Source organism: Equus asinus, unplaced genomic scaffold, assembly GCF_041296235.1.
Source record: "Equus asinus isolate D_3611 breed Donkey unplaced genomic scaffold, EquAss-T2T_v2 contig_89, whole genome shotgun sequence".
Classification (NCBI taxonomy): domain Eukaryota; kingdom Metazoa; phylum Chordata; class Mammalia; order Perissodactyla; family Equidae; genus Equus; species Equus asinus.
Window position 1 is genome coordinate 255567 of NW_027225543.1, and position 27327 is coordinate 282893.

At 38.0% G+C, this 27327-nt stretch overlaps 1 protein-coding gene across 7 annotated transcripts in view; it reads left to right on the plus strand.

The window, feature by feature from the left end:
* The window catches only part of LOC106836995 (serine/threonine-protein phosphatase 2A regulatory subunit B'' subunit beta-like), a 94747-nt gene extending 69045 nt beyond the window's left edge, over window positions 1-25702 (plus strand). The window contains exons 3-5 of one of the 7 annotated variants that reach the window (XR_011501443.1): window positions 1548-1624; window positions 13756-13867; window positions 21104-22281. Coding sequence is in view for 5 of the 7 variants with exons in the window: in XM_070503919.1 (XP_070360020.1) it covers window positions 21104-21259 (156 nt within the window). In the remaining 2 variants the exon portion in view is untranslated. The other 6 variants (XR_011501444.1, XM_070503929.1, XM_070503928.1 and 3 more) reach the window with 6 other exon arrangements.
* The last annotated feature ends 1625 nt before the right edge of the window (window positions 25703-27327 follow it).

Below are 27327 nucleotides of genomic sequence, written 5' to 3' on the forward strand. Positions count from 1 at the left end.
TTAAACACTAACTCCCCATTCCCCTCTCCTCCCAGTCCTGGCAACCACTGTTCTCCTTTCTGTGTCTATGAATTTGACTTCTCTAGGACCCTCATAGTAGAGCAATCGTGCAAAATTTATACTTTCGTGACTAGCTCATTTTACTTAGTGCAGTGTCCTCAAGGTCATCCATGAGGAGCCGGTATCAAAATAGCCTTATTTTTCTGGCTGCGTAATATTCCCTTATATCCATAAATGGCATTTTCTTCATCCATCTGTTGATGGACATTTGTATTGCTTCCACTTTTTGGCTGTGACAAATGTGAACATTTGTGTACTAGTTTTTGTGTGAATGCATATTTCCATTCTCTTCAGTATATACCTAAGGGCAGAAGTGCTGGGTCACATGGTAACTCCTACTTTACATTTTTTATTCTGATGATGATGGTTGCTGAGTGAGACTGATGGGATAAGATAATTGAGCAGCTTTCTGGAGGACGTGGCTAACAGGATGGGAACGGGTTCCATGAAGAGAACTTGCAAAAGGATGTAGCCCCGAGACCAGCAACAATACATATTAGCTATACTCAGGGACTTCAGCCATCTGTCTAGACAGTAATCCAGCAATGAGCATGCCTAGAAACCTGAGAGGAGATTGTGTCACTGGTAACTGAAGGAAACAAAAACCATTTAATAAAACAACCCAAATTTAGTACATTTCCCCAAGACCAACTAAACTCTGTTTAGAAGAATGAACTTTCCACATTTTGGAAAACAGCTTCCACTTAACACACAACAAATCTTCACATGCATAGATATTTTAACAAATGAACATTCAATCAGCAAGTTAAGATATACTCAACAAACAAAATCCCCCATCAGGGGCAAAAGATAAGCACTGTCAACATGTAAATGTAAAACTTTCTAGATTTTTTCTGTCTATTGAAGTCTGATGATTTTTCAGTCGTTTGATATTGAGATACACATATGTTCTTCAAATGGTATCATATTGTACCTATAGTTTTATAACCTGATTTTTCTACTGACAGTGTTTCCGGAATGCTTTCCATGTTCACGATATTTTTCCTGACTTCACGTTTATTACGTGGATATGTTGTAATGTGTTTAATCACAGTCAGTTTTTCTGGAATTGGAATACTGAATATTTCCTGACCAGTTCTATGTCTTTTCTAACCTCTTCAACCTCACCTGACCCCAAGGCCATGAGGTTAGGTGTGCCTGGATGGCGTGGCTCCTTTTCAGTCCTGGAAGGTGTGAATGGAGGGAGGAGGACCTGTTCAGGGCTGGGCTGAGCAGCCTAGTCTCAGGGGCAGAGCAGCTTCCCCAAAGTGGAGGTCTGGCCAGAAAACTGTCTGCTGAAGTGTTTGGGTTTCCTGGGCATTAGGGGAAGAGTTTGGGTTTATCTACAGTCCTTCTAATATTTTCATATTGTTATGTTTGTACAGTTAGAGGTATTATGCAAAATGGAATGGAGGAGCCAAATGTTACTTCCTCTCATGGTAACCCTAAATTATGCTTGCTCTCATGGTCTCTTTTTCCTTTCCCAGCTCTGGATTCTCTTTGTTCTTTCCCAGTAGAGGAATCCCAAGGAGGACTGATCCGTTTTGGCAGGTGCACAACCATGGTATGTGTAAGTTAGTGTTTCCTTCTCATTGAAATAGTGGGACGTAAATGTTTTCATTAATTGTTCTGAAGCTTCCTACCCAAAAGAACCCCATGTTATTATGTGCTTCCCAGTTCCTCCCATTCCAGTGAACTGAACAATGGTTCCAAATAACCTAGTCCTCCTTATGTGGCCGAGTCTCTTCTAGCCAGTGTTTATGTTTTCACTGACCAGATTATTCTCTCCTATATGTTCAACTTAGTAATATTAAGAGCTATAATGGAGGAATGAAGAAATTAAGTCCTGTCAAGAAATGATTTGAGCTTCCCGTGTCAGGACTGTAGTTGCATGAGAGATGGAGATCCCATTTGGCCAAGCAGGGAAAGACTCTGACATTCTCACAGACGTGAGTTTTCTAGATACACGTGATAAAGCCCAGCAATGAACGATCTCTGGAGGCTGAGATCCAATGCTCTGTGAGGTTTTTGGAATTGAATAGCAATATGATTTAAGACTTGAAAATATATGGATCATGGTCCTTGGTAAGGGATTCCTGAATGATAAATATGACTATTTTATTGCTGACTAGGATGCGATGAATTTTAATGACTTTGATATAATTCTGGATCATCCTACATTAGTATCCTCTAACTCATGAACCACAGAAGTACTAAGTCGGATTGCTAGTGGCCATAAGAGAGAGTAAAATCATGTCTTAAATTAACAGAGAGCAAGAGCAGAAAAGACCTTAGATATGTTGTCCAACTTAATGTATAAAATCATAATCATCTAAACATGATTAATTCTATTATACCATAAGTTAGAGTGCTATGCAGCCATTCAAAATATTTTTCAAAATAATGAAACTACATATGATAGAATTTAACAAAGAATTTGAGTATTTAAGATATTCTTTTGTTTCTTTTTAAATGCTGTTTTTCTATCTGTTATGACAAACTCTAAGTTTCAATTGGAGAATTTTATCCTTTTACATTTAATGTAATTATTGACAGTTAGATTTAGGTCATCCGTTTTACTATATGTTTTCTTTTTTTCCGTTTGGCTTTTGTTCCCCTTTCTCTTTTTTTCTTCTTTGGGGTTAATAATATTTATTTAAAATTCCATTTTAACTTGCTTTTTCTATATGTGCCTATTTTTAGTGGTCAGTGTCTGTATTTAAATATATATATATGTATATATATGTATTTATATATATATAATTATTTTATTGGGTCATATTGGCTTTCAACCTTGTATACATTTCAAGTGTCTATCGTTATATTTCAGTTTCTCTTTAGACTGCATTGTGTTCATCACCAATAATTCAGTTTTTATCCATCACCATACATATGTGGCTTTACCATTTCATCCTCCCTCATCCCTTTTTCCTCTGGTAACCACTAATCTATTCTCATTTATGTGTTTGCTTATATTCCACATAGGAGTGAAATCATACAGTATTTCTTTCTCTGTCTGACTTATTTTGCTCAAGATCCATCCATGTTGTCTCACATGGGAGGAGTTTGTCTGTTTTTATGGGTGATTAGTATTCCATTGTATATATATACAACACCTTCTTATCCATTTGTCTCTTGATGGGCACCTAGGTTGCTTCCACATCTTGCCTATTGTGAATAATGCTGTGGTGAGCATACGGGTGCATATATCTTTTTGAATTAGTGATTTCATGTTCTTTTGATAAATACCCAGTAGCAGAATGGCTGGATCATACAGTATTTCCGTTTTTAAGTTTTTGAGAAATTTGCATACTGTTTTCCATAGTGGTCACACCGGTTTGCATTCCCACCACCAGTTTATGAGCATTCCCTTTACTCCACATCCTCTCCAACGTTTGTTATTTTTTGTCTTGGTAATTATAGCCATTTGACTGGTCTGAGGTGATATCTCATTGTCGTTTTGATTTGCATTTCCCTGATGATTAGTGATGTCTAACATCTTTTCGTGTGCCTGTTGGCCATCTGGATATCGTCTTTGAAAAATGTCTGTTCGTATCCTCTGCCCATTTTTTTATTGGATTATTCTTTTTTCTTGTTAATGAGTTGTATGAGCTCTTTATATATTTTGGAAAGTAACGCCTTGTCAGATGTATGATTTGCAAATGTTTTCTTCCCATTGGTAGGTTGTCTTTTCGTTTTGCTGATGGTTTCCTTTGCATTGCAGAAGCTCTTTAGTCTGATGTAATCCCATTTCTTTATTTTGTCTTTTGATTCCCTTGCCTGTAGAGACATGGTATTCAGAAAGATACTACTAAGACCTACGTCAAATCTGTACTGCCTATATGTTCTTCTAAGAGTTTTATGGTTTCAGGTCTTACATTCAAGTCTTTAATCAATTTAGAGTTAATTTTTGTGTATCATGTGAGACAATGGTCTACATTCATTCTTTTGCATGTGGCTGTCCAATTTTCCCAACACTATTAATTGAAGAGATTTTCCTTTCTTCATTGTGTGTTCTTGCCTCCTTTGTTGAAGATTAGCTGTCCCTTGATGTGTGGTTTTACTTCTGGGCTTTCAATTCTGTTCCATTGATCTGTATATCCGGGTTTTTTATGCCAGTACCATGCTGTTTTGACTACTACAGCTTTGTAGTATATTTTGAGTTCAGGGAGCATGATACATCCAAATATTGTTTCTTTTTTCCCCCCTCAGAATTGCTTTGGCTATTCAGTGTCATTTGTTTTTCCATATAAATTTTAAGATTCTTTTTTCTCTTTTCATGAAGAATGTCATTGGTATTCCATTCGGGTTTGCATTAAGTCTGTAGGTTGATCTGTAGATCAATCTGTAGATTGATTTAGGTAATATGGACATTTTAACTGTGTTTATTCTTCCAATGCGTGGGAATGGAATATCTTTCCATTTCTTTGTCTTCTTTGAGTTATTTCATTAATGTCATAGTTTTTGGAGTATATGGCATTCACCTCCTTGGTTAAATTTATTCCAAGTATTTTATTCTTTTTTGTTGCAGTTGTAAATGGGATTATAGTCTTGACTTCTCTTTCTGGTGGTCCATTACTAGTGTATAGGAATGCAACTGATTTTGTGTGTGTGAGGAAGACTGGCCTTGAGATAACGTATTTTGCCAATCTTCCTCTTTTATTTTCTCCCCAAAGCCCCAGTACATAGTTGTATATCCTAGTTGTAAATAGTTCTAGTTCTTCTATTTGGGATGCCACCACAGCATGGCCTGATGAGCGGTGTGTAGGTCCACGCCCAGGATCCCAACTGGCAAACTGCAGGCCCCCGTTATGGAGTGAAATGCAAATGATTTTTGAATGTTGATTTTGTACTCTGCAGCTTTACTGTATTCGTTGATTATTTCTAATAGTTTTTTGTTGGATTCTTTACAGTTTTCTGTATATAGAATCATGTCAACCACAAATAGTGACAGTTTTAATTCTTCCTTTCCTTTTTGGATACCTATTATTTCTTTTTCTTGCCTTACTTGTTTGGCTAAAATTCCCAGTACTATGTTGAAGAAGAGTGGCAAGAGTGGGCACCCTTGTCTTGTTCCTGTTCTCAGAGGAATGGCTTTCACTTTTTGACCATTGTGTGTGATGTTGGCGGTGGGTTGGTCATATATGGCCTTTGTAATGTTGAGGTACTTTCCCTCTATACCCATTTTATTGAGAGTTTTTATCATAAATGGATATTGGAAATTGTCAGATGTTTTCTCTCCATCTATTGATATGATCATGTGATTTTCATTCTTCATTTTGTTAATGTGGTACATCACATTGATGGATATGCTAATGTTGAACCATTTCAGCACCCCTACAGTAAATCCCACCTGATTGTGGTCTATGATCCAATTAATGTATTGTTGTATTCAATTTCCTAATATTTTGTTGAGTACTTTTGCGTCTATGTTCATCACTGATATTGGCCTGTAATTTTCCTTTTTTGTGTCATCCTTGTCTGGTTTTCATATCAGGATAATGTTTGCCTCAGAAAATGAATGCAGAAGTGTCCCATCCTCCCAATTTTTCAGAATAGTTTGAGAAGCATAGGAATTAAATCTTCTTTGAATGTTTGTTAGAATTCACCAGAGAAGCTGTATGGTCCTGGACTTTTTCTTTGGGAGGCTTTTGATAACAGTTTCAATCTCTGCTTGTGATTGGTGTATTCAGATTCTTTATTTCTTCATGATTCAGTTTTCAGAGGTCATATGGTTCTAAGAATTTATCCATTTCTTCCAGGCTATTCAGTCTGTTGACATATAGTGTTTCATAGTATTCTTCTGTAATCCAATGTGTTTCTGCAGTGTCCATTGTAGTTACTGCTCTGTAATTTCTGATTGTATTTATTCGAGTCTTCTCTCTTTTTTTCTGAATCTGGCTGAGATATTGTCAATTTTGTTTATCTTCTCAGAGAACCACTTCTTAGTTTCATTGATCCTTTCTATTGTTTTTCTACTTCCTGTTTCATTTATTTCTGCTCTGATTTCATTATTTCCTTCCTTTTCCTGATGTTGGGCTTTGTTTATTCTTTTTCTAGGTCTTCCAGGTATAGTGAGGCTGGTCTATTTGAGACCCCCCTGGCTTTCTGTTGGCTCCCATAGGCTTGGATGCTGCTGCCCCATCATGACCGGTGATGCTTGTCCTGGGTTGTCTGAAGGTGCTCACTGCACTGCTGCCAGGGGTGCTGGGTTCACAGGTGTCACTATCCCTGCCAGGGACCTGGAGAACTATATGTATCTCCTGCTGCTGCTGAGCTGGTGTTGGGGGGTGCCACCAGTGGGGGCTAGGTCACCAGATCTGCTGTGTTTCCTGAAGCCTCTGGTCACAGGTTCCACCTGCCACTGCTGGGGCAAAGGGGCTATTTCTTCTGCCCCCACCCCGTTTGCTCACAGTTGTGTGGGCCAGGCCACCTCCACTGTGCCAGCAGTCACACAGGCCAGGCTGGGCTGTCCTCACCACTTGTGCAAGCCACTGTGTGAGGATCCACAACCTGGATTGCTGCCACTCAGGGAGGGTGGTGGGGGCTTCTCCCCTAGTTCCACTGCTTACTGGGGGTTGAGTCCACCCACCTTCAGATGTATAGACGCATGGATCTCTTAGGCATCCTCTAGTGCTGTATAGGAAATCCTCTCTTGGTCAGTGCATGTCCATTTGGCTGTAACTTAGAGGGGAGTGACAAGGGGGAAAATTCCACCATGAGGCTGATGTCACTCATGTTGTCTCACCTTTTTTGAACTTTCCAAAAAACCAGTTTAAAAAAAATTATTGTGGTCTAACTAGTTTATAACATTGTGAAATTTCAGTTGTACATCAGTATTTATCAAACACCATATCGATATGCCACCTCACCCCTTGTACCCACTCTCCTGCTGCCACAGTAACCACTAAATTGTTCTCTTTGTCCATAAGTTTGTTTATATTCCACATATGAGTGAAATCATATGTTCTTTTCTCTCTCTGTGTGGCTTATTTCTCTCAACATGATGCCCTCAAGTTCCACCAATGTGGTTGTGAATGGGACGATTATGTGCTTTTTATGGTGGAGTAGTATTCCATTGTATATATATACCACATCATCTTTATCCAATCATCAGTCGTTGGGCACTTGGGTTGCTTCCACATCTTGGCTATTGTGAATAATGCTGCAATGAACTTAGAGGTGCATACATCTCTTATTGTTGATTTCAAGATCTTTGGATAAATACCCAGTAGTGGGATAGCCTGGTCATATGGTAATTCTATTTTTAACCTTTTGAGAAATCTCCATACTGTTTTCCAAAGTGGCTGCACAAGTTTGCGTTCCCACCACCAGTAGATGAGGGTTCCCTTTTCTGCACAACCTTTCCAACATTTGTTATTTTTTTGTCTTGGTGATTGTAACTGTTCTAACAGGCATACGATGATATCTAACTGTAGCATTGATTTGTATCTCCCTCATGATTAGTGATGTTTAGCACCTTTTCATCTGCCTATTGACCATCTGTATATCTTCTTTGGAAAAATGTCTCTTCATATCCTCTGCCCACTTATTGATTGGGTCATTTATTCTTTCATAGTTCAGTTGCGTGAGCTCTTTATATATTGCAGAGATTAATCCCTTATCATATATATGATTTGCAAATATTTTCTCTCAGTTCCTGAGTTGTTTTCTCATTTAGATCTTGGTTTCTTCTGCCTTCCAGAAGCTCTTTAGTCTGAGGAAGTCCCGCTTGTTTATTGTTTCTTTTGTTTCCCTTGTCTGAGTGGACACTATGTTTGTAAAGATCCTTTTAAGGCTGATGACAAAGAGTGTACTGCCTATATTTTCTTCCAGAAGTTTTATAGTTTCTGGTCTTACATTCAAGTCTTTGATTCATTTTGGGTCTATTTTTGTCTATGGAGAAGGATAATGGTCTACTTTCATTATTTTAGATTTGGCTCTTTAGTTTTCTCAGCACCACTTATTGAAGTGGCTTTCCTTACTCCATTCTATGTTCTTGGTTCCTTTATTATTTATTTATTTATTTGTTTTTGAGGAAAATTAGCCCTGAGCTAATGTCTGCTGCCAATTCTCCTCTTTTTGCTGAGGAAGGCTGGCCCTGAGCTAACGTCTGTGCCCATCCTGCTCTACTTTATATGTGGGATGCCTACCACAGCATGGCTTGCCAAGTGGTGCCATGTGCACACCCAGGATCCAAACTGGCCAACCCTGGGCCACCAAAGAGGAATGTGCAAACTTAGCCACAGCACCACCAGGCCAGCCCCTCTTGCTTCCTTTATTGAGGATTAGCTGTCCATGTATGTGTGGTTTTATTTCAGGGCTTTCAGTTCTGTTTCACTGACCTGTGTGCCTGTTTTTGTACTGGTACCATGCTGTTCTGATTACTACAGTTTTGTAATATGTTTTGAAATCCGGGATTTCGATGCCATCAGTTTTCTTGTTTCTCAGGACTGCTTTGGCTATTCTGGGTTTTTTGTTGCCCCATACGAATTTTAAGATTCTTTGTTCTATTTCTGTGAAGATTGTCATTGGGATTCTGATTGTGATTGCATTGAATCTGTGGATTGCTTTAGGTAGTATGGCCATTTTAACTATGTTTATTTTTCCAATCCGTGTACATGGACTATCTTTCCATTTCTTTATGTCATTATCGATTTCTTTCAGTAATGTCCTATAGTTTTCCTTGTATAGGTTTTACACATCTTTGGTTAAATTTATTCCTAGATATTTTAATCTTTTTGTTGAAATTGTAAATTGGGTTGTATTCTTGAGTTCTTGCTCTATTAGTTCATTATTAGAGTAGAGAAATGCCACTGATTTTTGTACGTTGACTTTGTATGCTACAACTTTGCTGTAGTTGTTGATTATTTCTAAGAGTTTTCCAATGGATTCTTTAGAGTTTTCTATACATTTTATGTATAGAAATCATGTCGTCTGCAAAGAGTGAAAGTTTCACTTCTTCAGTGCCTATTTGGATTCTTTTTATTTCTTTTTCCTGCCTAATTGCTCTGGCCAAAACCTCTGGTACTATGTTGAATAAGAGTGGAGAGAGTGGGCATCCTTGTCTTGTTCCTGTTATCAGTGGGATGGCTTTCAGTTTCCCCCACTGAGTATGATGTTGGCTGTGGGTTTGTCATATATGACCTTTATTGTGTGGGGATATTTTCCTTCTATACCCATTTGATTGAGAATTTTTATCATGAATGGATGCTGGATCTTGTCAAATGCTTTCTCTGCTTCTACAGAGATGATCATGTGGTTTTTCTTCCTCCTTTTGTGTTTATATGTTATATCACATTTACTGATTTGTGGATGTTGAAACATCCCTGTGTCCCTGGTATGAATACTACTTAATCATGGTGTATGATCTTTTTAATGTATTACTGTATTCAGTTTGCCAATATTTTGTTGAGGATTTTTGCATCTATGTTCATCAGCGATATTGACCTGTAATTTTCCTTCTTTGTATTGTTCTTGTCTGGTGGTGGGATCAGGGTGATGTTAGCCTCATAGAATGTGTTAGGGGAATTTCCATCTTCCTCAACTTTTTGGAATAGTTTGAGAAGAATAGGTAATAAACTGTCTTTGAATGTTTGGCAGGATTCTCCTGAGAAGCCGTCTGGTCCTGGACTTTTATTTTTGGAGAGGTTTTTGATTACTGTTTCAATCTCTTTACTTGTGATTGGTCTATTCAGATTCTCTGTTTATTCTTGATTCGGTTTTGGGAGGTTGTAAGAGTCTAAGAATTTATCCATTTCTTCTAGGTTGTCCAGTGTGTTAGCATATAGTTTTTCATAGTATTCTCATAATCTTTTGTATTTCTGTGCTATCCATTGAAATTTCTGCTCTTTCATTTCTAATTTTATTTATTTGAGCCTTCTTTCTTTTTTTCTTAGTCTCACTAAGGGTTTGTCAATTTTGTTCATCCTCTCAAAGAACCAGCTCCTTGTTTCATTGATCCTTTCACAGTCTTTTTTGTTTCTATTTCATTTATTTCTGCACTTAATTTTTATTATTTCCCTGCTTCTCCTGAGCTTGGGCTTTGTTTCTTCTTCTTTTTCTAATTGTGTTAGGTGTAGATTAAGATAGTTTATTTGAGCTTTTTCTTGTTTGTTAACGTGGTGCTGTGTTGCTATAAACTTCCCTCTTAGGACTGCTTTTACTGCATCTCATAAGAGTCAACATGGTGTTTCCATTTTTGTTTGCCTCTGAATATCTTTTGATCTCTTCCTTTATTTTTTTGATGACCCTTTGGTTGTTCAGTAGCATGTTGTCTAGTCTCCACATTTTTGGTTCCTCTCCCAGCTTTTTTCTTGTAGTTGATTTCTAGTTTCACGGCATTATGGTCAGAAACGATAGTAGATATCATTTCAATCTACCTAAATTTATTAAGGTTTGCCTTGTTTCCCAATATTTGCTCTATCCCTGAGAATGTTCTATGCGTTCTTGAGAAGAATGTGTATTCTGCTGTTTTGGGATGGAGGACTCTATATATGTCTACTATGTTCATCTCATCTAGTTTTTCATTTAAGTCCAGTATCTGTTTGTTGGCTTTTTGTCTAGATGATCCATCCACTGATGTAAGTGGAGTATTGTGGTCCCCTACTATTATTGTGTTGTTGGTAATATCTCCTTTTAGCTTTGCTAATAGTTGCTTTATGTACTTTGGTGCTCCTGTTGGGTGCAGACATGTTTATAAGTGTTATGTCTTCTTGGTGGTGAGTCCCCTTTATTATTATACACTGCCCCTTTCTGTCTCTCTTTATCAGTTTTATCTTGAAGTCTACTTTGTCTGATATAAGTATGGCATCACCTGCTTTCTTTGGTTTGCCATCAACTTGAAGTATTGTCTTCTATCTCTTCACTCTGAGCCTATGTTTGTCTCTAGAGCTGAGATATGTTTCCTGGAGGCAGCATATTGTTGGCATTTGTTCTTTAATCCATCTTGCCACTCTGTATCTTTTGATTGGAGAATTCAATCCATTTACATTTAGAGAGACTATTGATATATAGGGCTTAACACTCCCATCTTCTCACACATTTCCTGGTTCTTCTGCATTTCCTTTGTTTCCTTCCTATGTATTTTGGACTACCAATTTGATTAGGTAGTTTTCTCTGTTGTTTTTCTTCTTTTCCTCCTCGTTTATTGTAAAGATGTCTGTTCTGATTATTTGTTATTGGTTACCCTTAAGTTCATATAAACAATCTCATAGTTGAGATAGTCCATTTTCTGACAGCCTCCTACTTCCTTAGACTATACTGATTCCATCCCTTTACTATTTCCCTTCTAAGTTATTTTGTCATATCTTTTTCCAACCTGTGTTGTGCATCTATGGATAAAAAGATGAGGTCATTTTTGTTTTGGTATTTTCTGTTTATATTATCCTTGACGTTAGAATTGTTTACTAACCTTATCTGATAGAGATCTGCCACTTCTTGATTATTGCCTGCCTATCATCTCCTTGCTCAGGGCTTTGTAGCGCCTTTCCTATTTCTTTTTTCAGATATGAGGGCCTGCTTGAGGATTTCTTGTAGGGGGGCACTTGTGGCAATGAACTCCCTTAGCTTTTGTTTATCTGGGAAAGTTTTTCTCTGTCATATCTGAAGGAGATTTTCATTGGATAGAGTATTCTTGGCTGGAAGTTTTGTCATTCAGGATTTTGAATAGATCATTCCACTCTCTTCTAGACTGTCAGGTTTCTGCTGAGAAATCCACTGAAAGCCTGATGGGGTTCCTTTGCAAGTTATTTTCTTCTGCCTTGCTGCCTTAGTATATTTTCTTTTCTTTTTTTTTTTTTTTGAGGAAGACTAGCCCTGAGCTAACTACTGCCAATCCTCCTCTTTTTGCTAAGGAAGACTTGCCCTGAGCTAACATCGGTGACCATCTTCCTCTACTTTATATGTGGGACACCTGCCACAGCATGGCTTGCCACGTGGTGCCAGATCCACACCTTGAATCCGAACCAGTGAAACCTGGGCCGCCAAAATGGAACATGCAAACTTAACCACTGCACCACCGGGCCAGCCCTGGTTGTCTTTTCATTTTGATCCTTGTTCCCTTTTCCTTGCAGAAGCTCTTTAGTCTGATGAAGTCCCAGTTATTTCTTTTTTTCCCTTGCCTGAAGAGACATGGTATTCAAAAAGATCTTTGTAAGACCCATGTCAAAGAGTCTACTGCCTATATTTTGTTCTAACAGTTTTATAGTTTCATGTCTTACCTTCAAGTAGTTGATCCATTTTGAGTTAATTTTTGTTTATGGTGAAAGATAATGGTCTACTTTCATTCTTTTGCATATGGTTGTCCAGTTTTCCCAATGTCATTTATTGAAGAGTCTTTCCTTTCTACATTGTATGTTCTTAGCCCCCTTGTCAAAGATTAGCTGTCTGTAGATGTGTGGTTTTATTTCTGGGCTTTCTCTTCTGTTCCACTGATCTGTGTGCCTGTTTTCTTACCAGTACCATGCTGTTTTGATTACTATATTTTTGTAGTATATTTTGAAGTCAGGGATTGTGATGCCTCCAGCTTTGTTTTTTTTTTTTTTTCCTCAGAATTGCTTTAGCTACTTGGGTTCTTTTGTTCCCCCATATGAATTTTAGGATTCTTTGTTCTATTTCCGTGAAGAATGTCATTGGGATTCTGATTGGGATTGCATTGAATCTGTAGCTCACTTTAGGTAGTATGGACATTCTAACTATGTTTATCCTTCCAATCCAAGTTCATGGAATATCTTTCCATTTCTTCATGTCATCATCAATTTCTTCCAGTAATGTCTTATAGTTTTCATTGTATAGGTCTTTTACCTCCTTGATTAAATTTACTGCTAGATATTTTATTCTTTTTGTTGCAATTGTAAATGGGATTGTATTCTTGAATTCTCTTAGTTCATTATTAGAGTATAGAAATGCAACTGATCTTTGTAAGTTGGTTTTGTACCCTGTATCTTTGCTGTAATTTTTTATTATTTCTAATAGACTTCCATCTCTGCTCTATTCTTGATCATTTCCTTCCTTCTGCTTGCTTTTGGTTTTGTTTGCTCCTCTTTTCTACCTTCAATTAGAACAATTAGGTATTTATTTAAAATAATTTTTTCTAATATAGGTGTTAAAGCTATAAATTTTCCTCTGCATCCTCGTTTACTTCTAATCTGTTGTGAGATGTTGTTTTTGTTTCATTCATTCAAATTATTTTTAGTTTCCATTGTGATTTCTTCTTTGACATATGGGCGGTTTAGAAGCATGTAGTTTAATTTCCAAACTTTGAGATTTTTCCCACATTTCTTTCTGTTGCTTTTTAATTCAATTATGTTGTGATAGGAGAACTTTACATTATTTCAGTTCTTTTAAATATATTGAGTCATTTTATAGCCTAGCATATGGTCTCTGCCTCTATTCTACACATGTGATGTCAATCAAATTGGCAGATAAGATTGTTCATATTCATTTTTTAATCTAGTTTTTCTCTCCATTATTGGGAATGCTGTGTGACAGTTAAAAAATTATTGACTCAGCTATAGTTTCATTCATTCTGGCTGCTCTGTAAATACATCTGTGCTCTTTAATCACACACTCATCCTTGGGTTATTTTATGGCAGAGTATCCCCTTGGCTCCTGTGTCACTCAGAGCATCTCCAGTGCCTGGTGCCAGCAGCTCACAGTAATCAGCAGTTTCCATGTGTGTCCTCCATTGCACAGGTTCGCACTTAAGTATCTCTGGTGAGATGCCCCACGGACAGCTTTACGCAGCACACTAGGAGGTGGGCTTCTTGAAGATCCATTACCATGGCTTACTCGCAGAGTCCTTTCAGTAAGTAAAGGCCTTGCCCTCTCCCACAAGGTCTGGATCTCAGTCCTGTCAAGTGGATCTCCCATGGGCTCTCAATCTCAGCCCTGTTTAGTGTTCCTTATATCTGTAGTCTTATACTCTGTAGCGTACTGTTTACTTACTTGCTAATCTCTCATTATTCTAATCCCCTTATGTAAGTATTAATTAATAGTTAGTCATTTATATTAACAGTTTCCTGTTCAAATTACTGTGAGGTTTCTCTTCCTTCATTGGACCCAGACTGAGAATGGCATATTAAAGACCCCAGCTATTGTTGACAATTTGTTTATATCTTCTTTAATTCTGCCAGACTTGCTTCATATATTTTGTTGCTCAGCTGTCAAATATGTTTATGTCTATAATTGTTAAATATTTATGTAAGTTTCCCTTTTCCTCCTTATAAAATATTCCTTTTTGTCTCTAGTGACATTTTTTGCATCAAACAGTATTTTGCCTGATATTGATATAGCCACTCCAGCTATTTTGTTACTATTTGCATGGTGTACTTTACTATGATTTACTTTGAACCTATTTGTCTATTTGAATTTAAAGTTTGTCTCTTGTAAACAGCATACAGTTGTATATTGTTTTGTTTTGAGACTGACAATCTTTGCTTTTTTTTTTTACCCCGAGGACGATTGGCCCTGAGCTAACATCTGTTGCCAATCTTCCTCTTTTTGCTTGAAGAAGATTGTTGCTGAGCTAACATCTGTGCCAATCTTGCTCTGCTTTAGTGGGAATGCTGCTGCAGTGTGGCCTGATGAGAGCTGATAGCTCCCACCTGAGATCAGAACCTGCAAACCTTGGGTGACCGAAGCAGAGCACATGAACTTAACCACTGTGCCACAGAGCTGGCCCCAACCATCTCAGCTTTCAATTGGAGTACTTCATACATTTCAAATTTAATTCAATTATTGATATTGTTAACTTTTTATCTCCCATTTTGCTGTTTCCTATGTCTTATGTGTTTTTGTGCCTTTTTTACTGCTTTTTCATATCAAATATATTTTTTTCTAGAGAAACATTTTACTGGTTGTCTTAATAGCCTGAATTATTTTCTTAGTAGTTACTCAAGGGAAGACAATATACATCTTAACATAATACTCTTCAGATTAATATTTACTTCCAGTAAGGTTTAGAAACTGTTTCGATATAGCTCCATTCTTCCCTGTCTTTGTGCAATTTTCATATATTACATATTTATATAGGTCCAATATTACAGTTTTTTCATCGTTTTGTGCAATCATCTTTACAATCAGTTGAAAGAAAGAGAAAAATGCATTTTCAATGTCATCTGGCCTGCATTGTTTCTGAAGAGAAGTCAGCTGTCAGTTGCTTGTGGTTCCCTTGTACATAACGAGTCCTCTTTCTCTTGCTTCTTGCAAGATTTTCTACTTGTCTTTGGCATTCAGTAGCTTGACTATGATGTGTTTATATGTGAATTTCCTTTTGTTTATCCTACTTGAAGTTTGTTGACCTTCTTGGATTTGTAGATTGGTTTTTCCTCATTTGGGGAAATGTGGGGCCATTATTTCTTCAAAGAACTCTTCTGTCCTTTTCTCTACTCTCCTTCAAAGTAACTATTATACTCCTGGAACTTCTGTCGTGTATGCTTGCTATGCTTGATTGTTTTCCCAGCAGGTTGTGACATTCTGTTAATTTTTATTCCTTTTATCTTTGTTTCTTCAGACTGGATAATCTCCATTGACCTATCAGCAGGTTCACAAAATCTTCCTTCTGACAACTCAATTTGCTGTTGAGCTTCTCTTTGGAACTTTTCATTTGAGATATTCAACACTTTATATCTTGAATTTCTATTATGTTTTTAAAAAGTAATCTCTCTTTATTGATTCTCTATTTGATGAGCCATTGTACACATTATTTTAGTTCATCAAATATGGTTTCATTTCGATCTTTGAATATATTTGTAGTAGCTCCTTTTAAGTATTTTTTTCCTGAGTCCACTATCTTCACCTCCCCCAGAAACAGTTTCTGTTGACTTTTCCCCATGTATGGTTCACACTTTCCCATTTCTTTGCAGTTCCCATTTTTTATTGTTGACAACTGGACATGTTAGATAATATATTGCACCAACTCTGGATTTAGATCTACTACTCCCCCAGGAACTGATATTGTTTTTTGTGTACTGACTTGGCTAATTCTGTGATCTGTCTCCTTTGCAACGTGGAGATGCTGATGTCTCCAACCACTTTATTGTTATTTTTTAAATTCTTTTTTTCCTTTAAGCCTGGCTTCACAGCGTCACTTCTGGGTCAGCATAGCTTAGTGGTCAGCCAATGAATGCTCAGATGTTGTCCATAAGCCCCTTGATTAGGTGAGCCTTCTACCCCTTGGCAATGGCTCTGAGTGTTGGTTGGGAAACACATTAAAATCCCTGGCTTTTACCAGACAGAAAAAGACAAACACCATATGATTTCACTCATAAGTGGAAGATAAACTAACACACAAAGAGAACAGTTTAGTGTTACCAGAGGCGAAGGGTGTTGGGGGGTAGGGACAAGGGATGAAGGGGCACATTTATATAGTGACTGACAAACAATAATGTACAACTGACATTTCACAATGATATAAATTATTATGACCTCAATAAAATAAAACAAACAAATCCTTGGCTTTTTACTTTCTGCAGGGCCTTCTCCTGTCACCTCTTTGCATACTCAAGGCCTCATATTCAGCCAGAGATGAACAGATGGCTAGGGTTCTCACAACTTTATGCATAAACCAACCTTCCGGACCACCACGAATATGTCAAATCTTATTAAGAACTTCTCTGGCTTTCTCATTTCCAGAATTGTCTTAACCTCTGGTTAGTCTCATGATATTGCACCCTCAGACCGTCTGTGTTGGCTATCCATCCCCAGTTGTTTGCACTGAGGTTCACATTCCTTTTGCACAACACCTCCAGGCATGGGGTTTTTCCAGACTCCATTCCAACTCATGTCAGTCTCCCAGAGCTCAATGCTGCTGGTTTTCAGAGCTTGTTCAACTCTGGTAAAACAAAGCCAGAGGCAGATGGGAGCATCCCTAGGCTAAAACTCTGGACACTCCCATTGTCCCTTCCTGGAGTTCAGTAGTTTTGCTTGAATAAATGCTTCTTGATTCATTTATATGTTTGCTCAATTTCCACAGAGTGAAAGTAATTGTTTTAATAACGTTATTCAGTTTCATCGTTGCTTTGTGGGGAAAATTGCCAAGCTCCTCATTACACCATTCTGAGGGTCCCACTCAGTTATCTTTTTACTAATTTAAAAAATAAGAAAGAAATATACTTACACACATTTTTATCATGTCTTGTGTAGATCTAAGTTTTCATCTGATTTTATTTTCTATCTGTCTGGGGGACTTTAACATTTTTATAGTGCAGGTATGCTGTTAAATCAATTCTTTCATTTCTTATGTCTGTGAGAAAATTGGACATACACTAATTTTTACTTTTTTACGAAAATATTTTACTTTACATAGAATTCAAGGAAATATTTTTCTTTTCAGCACTGCAGAAGGAGTTTGCTCAATTGCCTTCTACCTTCTTGTTTCCAAATAGAAATCTGATTTTATTCTTGTTTTTGTTCTTTATATAATGAGTCTCCTTTCTCTGCTGACTTCCTCTTTACTTCATCACTGTTTCAAAATCATGGGTTATGATCAGCCTTGGTTTATATTTCTACATTCCTATGATTACAGTTCACTGAGTTTTAATTTTAGGTCTATAATTTTCATCAATTTTGGAAAATTGTTTACCATATTCTTCAAATAATTTTTCAGTCCCCTCCTCTTTCTTCATTCTTTGGGAGCTTTAATGACAATATTAGTTCACTTAAAGTTGTCTCACAGCTCACTGATAAGTTTACAGTCTTTTCATTCTGTTTCTTTTTGATTAGTATACCTTCAACCTCAATAATCTTTCCTCTGCAGTACCTAATCAGTTGTTAATTTCCCCAATGTAGTTTACATTTCAGGCATTGTAGTTTTCATTTCCATATGTTTAATTTGGGTTTTTAAAAATCTCCCATGACTCTCTTAACATGCTCATATTTTGCTCTACCTTTGTCACCATATGAAACATAGGTATAACTATTTTAATAACCTGTCTACTAATTCTATATCTGAGTCAGTTTTGAATATTGATTTTTCTCCTGATTGTGTATCACATTTTCCTGCTTCTTTGCAGGTGGTATAACTTGGAAAGTGTTTGATCCTTTCAAGGTGCATTTTGAAGCTTTGTTAGGCAAGACCAGAATAGCTTTTAAAAAGTTAAGGGCTTTTTTATGTCATAGGTCTAATTTTTCCTCTCTATTAAGCCAGTCTCCTTTTGCGTACTTTACCCAATATTCCATATATTATGGAGTTTTTCCACTGTGGCTATTGGTTCATTACGTTTGGAGAAATAATAGGGTTCACCTTGACTGTTTATGCAGTCAGGGATCTTAGTCTTGAGCAGTTGACTAATGTCTGAACACTGTCATTTCACACATATTTTTATATTTTTAAGTTGTTTGAGGTGAAAGAGTGCCTGCTATCCTTGTTACTCTATCATAGGGGAGGAAGGGTCTGAAACTATAACTTAACCCATCTCAATCACGTATTTGTAAGAAGGAAATAAAGGAAAGATATTTAGGGGCCTCCATCGCAAGGTCACCAACACCTAGGCCCTGACTGAGAAATATTTGGTTGATAAGCTAGATCCAAAACATTCACTTTTTGTGATTACACTTTGTGTGTGTGTGTCAGGCAAAAACATGGAAACTGCAGGAATTATCTAAAATCGTCCAGTTATCATAATCACAGGGGAAATATGGTAAGAAATGAGAATATGAGTAAGTATAAACATAAAAATGGTAATAACAAAATGTAAGTCAACATTTTTCCAACTTACTATTTTTAAACAATATTTTTGCATATTGTTTCTACTAGACAAGAATTAAGATGCTTTCAAATATCTGACAAAGATTTATGATTTTAACCATATGCTTTACAGTACTCAATTAATTTTGCAAATGATTAAATGTGTGGCAGTATTTAATTAGTTAAATCCATAAAATTCTCTTTATTTATGTAAAATGTAGGTATTCAGAATATTCCTATGTGATAGAAAGTTTTATGATGATAGAAAACTTCTTTATCTGTAAAGTCCGATACACATGGCTAGTGAACACTTTGTTATGGCTAGTACCCGTGAAGGATTCAATTTTTAATTTTATTTAATTTTAATCAATTAAATTTAAATAGCCACAAGTAGCTAGTGGCTATTGTATCTGACAGTGCAAATCTAGAGGGATGTTGATAGTTTAATGAAATGACAATTATTTGACAAATTATAACTTTAGGCATGATACATTAAACAAATAAAACCATTAGTGGATATTTCTCACCCTGCTTTAAAACCTTCACACATTAAAGAATCTGCACTATTGTTAAGTTTGCTGGTAAGTATCGAAACACGGCTAAGTAGCCACATGGCATTTTATACTCTCGTAGACTGGCCCTGAGCTCCAGCATACTATTGGCCAAGAACACATGATACCTGATTTTCACTGAGGGGCTCATTTAGAGATGCTCCTTTTATGTGGGACCCAGCGGTACTACCAGGATGAGAAGTGCTCAAAGGAATTGGGCTGGGGCAGGTACCCAGGTAATCTGTTGGCTTCAAACAAAGTAGAAATGGAAACACTAGTCTGTCAGATGAATTTGGGAAAGTGGTTAACACTCTAATATTAAAATCGCAAGAAAGGAAATGAAATGAAAAAACAGAGCCATATGGGTTTGCAATCAAGTTGAACGTTGATATTTTTTTTTATTTTTTGGTGAGGAAGATTGGCCCTGAGCTATCATCTGTTGCCAATCTTCCTCTTTCTGCTAGAGGAAGTTTGTTGCTGAGTGAATACCTGTGCCAATCTTCCTCTATTTTGTATGTGGGATGCTCACCACAGCATGCTGTGATGAGCAGTGTATAGGTCCATACCCAGGATCTGAACCTGTGAATTCTGGGCCACAAAAGTGGAGCATGCAAGCTTAACCACCAGGCCTGCACCTCTAACTTTTAATGGACATGTAATGGCGATAACAAAAATTTAAGACTATTAAATTCTTAATTTTGAGTATTAATGTATGAAATCAATATTAATACCAATTTTGAATATTTGTACAAAACTTATGAATAAAATATTCACAAGAAAAACTGAGCAGTTTTTCAAGAGAATAATATGCCATGGCCAAGCATGTTATACTCTGCCTCAAGTGTTATATGTGGTTTTATTCATTGTTATATGCGGTTTTATTGCACGGTCCTCCTCAGCTGTCTGGCTATTCGGTGTCTGGTTATTAAGGAATTCTTAATCCCCTAAATATGCCAGCTACCTTGTCACTAACATATATTTAGGAAGACCAAAGCTGCTCTCTACTTTGTGTCCACTTGGTGAGTGAAAGCCAAGGGGGAGGGAAGAAGCCCAAGGCAGAGAGCCTCGAGCACCACCGCAGTGCATCCCCCTGAGTGACATTCATTCAGGAATTCCTCTACTGCCGTTAACTGAGGATCAGCAGTTTTTTTCATAAAGGGCCAGATAATAAATATTTTTGTAGTTACTCAGCTCTGCTGTTGTAGCTGGAAAGCAGCCATCGACAATATATAAACGAATGGGTGTGGCTGTATTCCAATCAAATTCTCTTACCCCTTGGTTTAAATTAATAGATAAAAAGCTCTCAGAGATCTCCTGAGTTTGTGTCTGCCAGGTGTAAGAATTTTGGAGGGGAAGTGGTGGAAGAATGAATTTTTAAAATTTCTTTAAAAAAGGACTAAATGCATAAAGCAAAAATAATAATGATGCATTGTATGATGTACATTATAGGCAGAAGTGAGCTTATGATGAAAATAATCCAAAGGATAGGCAGGCGAAAGGTAAATATACTGTTGACTTAGTGTGATCAGTTCTCAATATATACAAATATTGAATCAATATGTTGTACACCTGAAACTAATATAATGTGATGTTGCTGACGAAATGAAGAAAGTTGGGGCCCCAAAAAAGAGACGGACACTGGTGTCGACAGTGGAAGAAAAAAAGCCCCGTCTGGCACGGGCTGTTTATATTTATATCCCCCTAGACAAAGCCGGCAACTAGCCAAAGGCGGTGACTCATCATACATGCTTCTATGCAAGCACGCTCACGTGCTTACAATGCTGTGTTTGTTTCCCATCCCTAGGCTGAATTCCAGGATCTGAGAACACTCCTGTTTGCAGGCAATGTTCTCCCCGGAAGGGCCATAAGAGGAATGGGCAGAACATCCTGTTTGCAAGCCAGCTCAGCCGCAACTCAGCTCCATGAAATGTCCTGTATGCAAGCACATTCATGTTCTTAGGCCAGATCTCCTTCAATGTTATATGTCTATTATATCAAAATTTTAAATAAACGAATCCAAGTGTATACTTTAAATATGTGCTGTGTTCTATATCAATACAGATGTTATTAAAAACATGGTATTATAGTTTTATATAAAGATAGATGTAATATATATGACAGCTGCAATATAGAAGATGGGGCTATAAATTGCAAGGTTCTTACACTTGACGAGTAAGAGCAGAGTTCAATATTAACTCTAAGTAGATTCTGAATAGTTAAGAATATATATTATAATACAGACCGTGACCACTAAAAATGATCACAAAGTATAGCAAAGAAGCAAATTAACATGGAATTTTAAATAAATACTTAATTAACCCAAGAAGACAAAATAGAGCAATATGGGAACAAAAGCCAGATGGAAAAGACAGAAAATAATAAAATGGGTGACCTTAATCTAACTGTATCAATGATTACATTAAATGTAAATGGGCTAAACACTCCAAATGAAAGAAAGACATTGTCACAAGGGACAGAAAAATAAGAGGGTTTGATAAACTAAGGGATGTCTTCAATCCTCAAGTTCTTTATGTTAAATCCTATGCCACATAGTTTTCTTATTTTAACAAATATTTTGAATGGCTGCATAGCACTCAAACTTACAGTTATAACAGATGTAATCATCTCCAGATGACTAGGTTTCTATACACTAGGTTGGACAACATATCTAAGGTCTTTTCTGTTCTTCATCTCTGATAACTTAAACAGCTTATGTTTTTATTCTCTTTTATGGCCATTAACAATCCTTCACTGAACATTTTTGCGGTTCCTGATTTAGAGAATACTCGATGTATGATGATGCAGAATTATACCAAGGTCATTCAATTTCAGCACATCCTAGTCAATAATAAAATATTCATTGTACTCATCATTCAGAAATTCCTTACCAAGAACCATGATCCATATATTACAATCACTAATTCATATTGCTATTCAATTCCAAAAACCTCACAGAGCATTGGATCTCAGCCTCCAGAGACCGTTCATTGCTGGGCTTTATCACGTGTATCTAGAAAACTCATGTCTGTGAGAATGTCAGTCTTTCCCTGCTTGGCCAAATGGGATCTCCATCTCTCATGCAACTACAGTCCTGACATGGGAAGCTCAAGTCATTTCTTTATAGGACTTAATTTCTTCCTTCCTCCATTATAGCTCTTAATATTACTAAGTTGAGCACATAGGAGAGAATAATCTGGTCAGTGAATACGTAAACACTGGCTAGAAGAGACTGGGCTAGAAGAGATACGAGTATCTTCAATACGCAGTTTTTGACAACCAAAACCAGAAACACAAAAATCTAACAGGGAACAGGTTAATTAATTTGGTCCTGCTATGTGATGGCATGTACAGGATTATTAATCACGATGATACTGGTCCCAGTGTAAAGTACGCACTCATAACTGGGGAAAGGTATCCAGTTGAAACTTAAGACATAGATTCTGTTCTCAGATTTTCTAAATGTAACTGCTCTTGGAGTTCATGACATTTTAGTGTCTTGGGTTTTTCATCAGTAGAGGCAGGAGTATGAAGATCACTTCTTAAGCATGAATATCTTAGAGAAATATAATCTACATAAAAACTTAATAATATGTTGTAATCCTGTATAAATATGTTAGCTATTTTTATAGAAGAACATTGCATGTCCCCTAACTGGGTATTATAAAAGAAACAATTTGCCTTTTTAGGATAAAATTGTGCTTATCAGCCCTGCTCTGATAATGCTCACAAAAAAAAAGGGGGGGGGGGAATCAGGACTTTTACTTGAGAATGCATTTTTAATTTATAAATCAAGAGTTTCTAGAAAAGAAGAAATTTCCCTCCCACCGAAATGGAGCAGAAACAAAGAGACATTTGTGAATCATAACCTGCTCAAAAAATCCGATGTGATCAAGCGTCTCATAAAGTGAGAACATTAGTAAGACTGACAGTGCCCTTAAGCAGCAACAAAAGGCATGTGGGTAAATAAAATGATTCCTTATTTTCTTCTATTTCATTTAGTATTTGGACATGTTTTTGGGAAGACAACTAAAAATCAGATATTATTGCTAAGTTTTGTTAAATTTTTCTTATATCAATAATTTAAAATCAATGATTTTATGAAAGAAAATCAACCATCCTCAATGTTGACTTTTGTGTGTAAAACAATTCTTTCCCCTCCCCAAGGTTCTTCTTTGGGGTATGGCAGGACTGAGGAGGAAGTCACGAGGCACCAGGCTTTTCTTGGGGCACAGAATGACTCCCTTACACGACACTCTCCAGGTCCACACCCGCCCTGCTCATACACATAAACAGATGGAAAAGACGACAGAGCCTGGACTACGGGTATAGGTTTACAGCACGTTCCTGGGGTCCGAGCTCTGGGAACCCCGAGGCTCTGAGACAGTAGCTGCCCCTCAGAGCTCCCAAGTAGAGAACTCCCCAGGCTTTCCCAAACTAACCTCGGTGCCCCCTGGCTGGAAATCTTCCTTTAGGGCTCAATGTCCTACTTCCCTCTTGCAGCCAAGCGGCTGTGAGGAGAGAAGAGGAGGAAGCGCCAGGCAGCCCAGAGCCACCAGACAGTGACGCCACAGAGCCACAGCCATCACACCTGCACAGGTAAAGGACATGCAACCAAATCCCCGTCACCCCAGCACAGCCACGCACCTGTCACAGCCTCGCAGCCACACCCACGGCACGGAGGCGCATCCCACCGCTCACTCGCGTCTCTCACACACACCCCGCCACACGCTGCCCGTCTGTCCCCACAGACACACACCGTCCTCTGCCGTTCAGGCCCGAGAGTCCCGTGAGGACTGGTGTCCCTACTACGGGCCGCCACACTGTGAGCGCTTCCGCCGTCACCCCTCCTGGTTCACGTCGGGCTCTGAAGTGACTCGCTTCACAGGATTCCCGCATCCTGTGCTAATACATCCACAAATGAGCTCCACTCACCCTGCAAAGAGGGAGAAGCGCGCGAAAACGGAATGGAAGCCGAAGATCTGGCGTGACCGCTGCCCTCTGGGAAGTGTCGCTCCAACCTGAACATCCCTGGGCGCGGCGGCTTGTCAGAAAGGCCGCCGAAGCGCGGAAGTCCCGCGAGAACGGCAGCGCGAGAACCGCCCGGAGCCCGGCCCGAGCGCAGGTCTCTCCGCCAGGAGCGCGACGCGAGGGCGCGTGCGCGGGCACGGAGCCTGCGAGGAGGCCGCTGGTGCGCGTGCTCGGTCCAGAGGTGCCGCTGCGCCCAGGAGGACGAGCAGGGCAGCCCGGCGCCGCTCCGAGCGTCCGGCCTGTGCGCGCAGAGCCGCGGGGGAGGATCGGCGGGGCGGCCCCGGGGCGAGAGCGCACGGCGGGTGTGAGCTCTGAGGGCGGGGCCCCGGGCGAGTCCCCTCAGGCGGCTGCAGCCTGGGGACAGCATACGGGGCAAGCAACTCTTGATCCGTTTAAATGGTGTGTAGGAGTGAAGTAATACACATTTACTTAATTCTCTAGGCTAAGCTATAATAGTCAAAATGGAATGAATAATTAAATGTAAAAGCGATCTGGAGATACACCTGCATATGTTTTTGTAATATTAAGTTAGGGACAGATTTTCCAACCATAACTGAAGAGAGAAATGCTAAATAAATACTGAGATTTGACTTGATAATTATGTGTGAACATCCGAATCATCTAAATGACAATCAATCAATGAAATAAAAATTGATGCAAGACAAAAATTCAATAACTTGACTCATATAATGAACAGACAGATAATCTCAAGGCACTGTGTTTTTGTCGCTCAAAATAATGGTCACTAGTCTAAGAGGAGAGTAGCAATAACTATAGAAATATAAATTATATATGCAAATTATCAGCATTACATGATGATAGTTGAAAATACAAATTACCATTAGTAATAAACATTATCATCAAATACATCAGAATCAGAATTACTTGACCTTTTAGGAATTGATCCTGCTCTCCATAATGAGTAACTAAGAAAATATGGGTCATTTTTTTCCCTTAACTCTGTTTATGCTCCTGAATCTCCTGATGCATTTTATTGCTCCATCTTTTTCATAATTATTTTTTGTAGCTTCTTTCTCTTCAGCTGAGACATCTCCTACATTCTCTTTACACTATTCCATAAATGATCCCAATTTCTTCCTAGGCATCATTGGTGAATTCCATGCTTTTGATGACAATGTAATGATAAATTATCGATGTGTTTTTTCTTCCAGTTTTGTCTATTCCTCAAGTGACTCTCCTGGATGTAGCAATAGGCCAGTAGCGATGCATGACATTTTGGTCAGGTCAGGCAGTGAGAAGGAAAGAAAATCTAAACTCTCTCTTTGAGATTTTCAATGCAAGATCTGAGTGGAAGCCGACAAATAATTTGGAAGTACCCAGATTAGTCAGTATGAGGATTTTATGCTCCCTCAAGAGTAATTGAGGTGGGGGGTCGGGATGGGGGGTGAAAGGGATGAAGAGGGTTGAATAACAAACTTCCAGCTATAAATAAATGTCTTGGGGATGTAACGCACTTGTTGACTCTATTTATATTTATATTAACTATAGTTAATAAGCTATATTGTATATTTGAAAGTGGCTGAGTAGATCTTAAAATTTCTCATCAGAAGAAAACAATATGTAATTATGTATAGTGGTGGATGTTAACTAGACTTATTGTGGTGACCATTTCACAATATACACAGATATTGAATCGCTATGTTGTACACCTGAAACTAATATAATGTGTCAATTATATCTTAATTATTGTTTTTAAAAAGAGTACTCGAGGTTGTTTTATCAGATGGACAAAAGAAGCTATTTCAAAGGGAAACAAGAAGACCTAATATTTAGAGTCTAATATTTAGACTCCGTGGGGTCCTTGAGAAATGACTCTGTGTCCTGGCCACACTACTGGACAGTGCACTTGAAATACCAAGTAAAGTAAAAGAAATAACTGATATCAGTGCCCCACAAACATTTTCACGTAGGATGATGTAGGAATCCCGGGTTCCCTCCTACCCTGTCCCCCACACACAAATCTTGACCAGGGACAGAATTACAGAAAAGAAAAGGCTGAGTAAATTTACACCACAGTCATCACCACACACCCACCAGAAGCCTCAAATTAAAATCTGGACAGTATTAAGTGTCAGCAAGAATGTGAAGATATGGGAATTACAGTGTGGGACTATCAATTGGTTTGTTGACTTTGAAGGAAAAAAAGACAATATCCCCAGTAAAACTGAAGATATGGTTACCCTATGATCCCTGCTTAATACCATAAGTAAATCCATGCGAATGGTAACCAGATATATATATATGTGTATATATATATATATATACACACACACAGAAGAATCATCTCAGAAGCATCATTTGTAACTGCCAAAAGTGAACACAATCCAGACCTCCATCAACAATCGAAGGAATAAACAAAATGGTATATTAATAGGATTAACTTGCAACACTGAGTATGAATCTTAAATACTTAATATTGAATGAAAGAAATCAGATGCAACAGTATATATATATGTTACCCTAATTACACAAGGGAAAAAAAACAGGCAAAAATCAGACTATGATTTTGGCATAGAAATAGACATGATAAGAGTATAAAGAAAGACAAGGGAGGGTTATTATGCTAATTTGGATATTCGATATCCTGGGGGCAAGTGGAGTCTAGCAACAGTAGGGGGCATGCAGGAGACCTACTGGTGGTAGTAGTACTCTATTTCTTGACCTGGGTTGATGTCACACAGTTGTTTATTTAATAACCATCTATATGTATCCATTTTTTTTGTTAAGATTATGATAGTTTACAACCTTGTGAGATTTCAGTTGTACATTATTGTTGGTCATGTTGTGGGTACACCACTTCACCCTTTGTGGCCCTCTCCCCACCCCCCCTTTCCCCTGGTAACCAACGATCAGTTCTCCTTGTCTACTATGTATCCATTTTTGTGTTTGTATATTTCACCATGAAAATGAAATAGAAGAAAGGAAGGTGAAAAGAAAGAAATTTCTCTATTCATGAAGTTCTTAAAGTTATAATTTTGG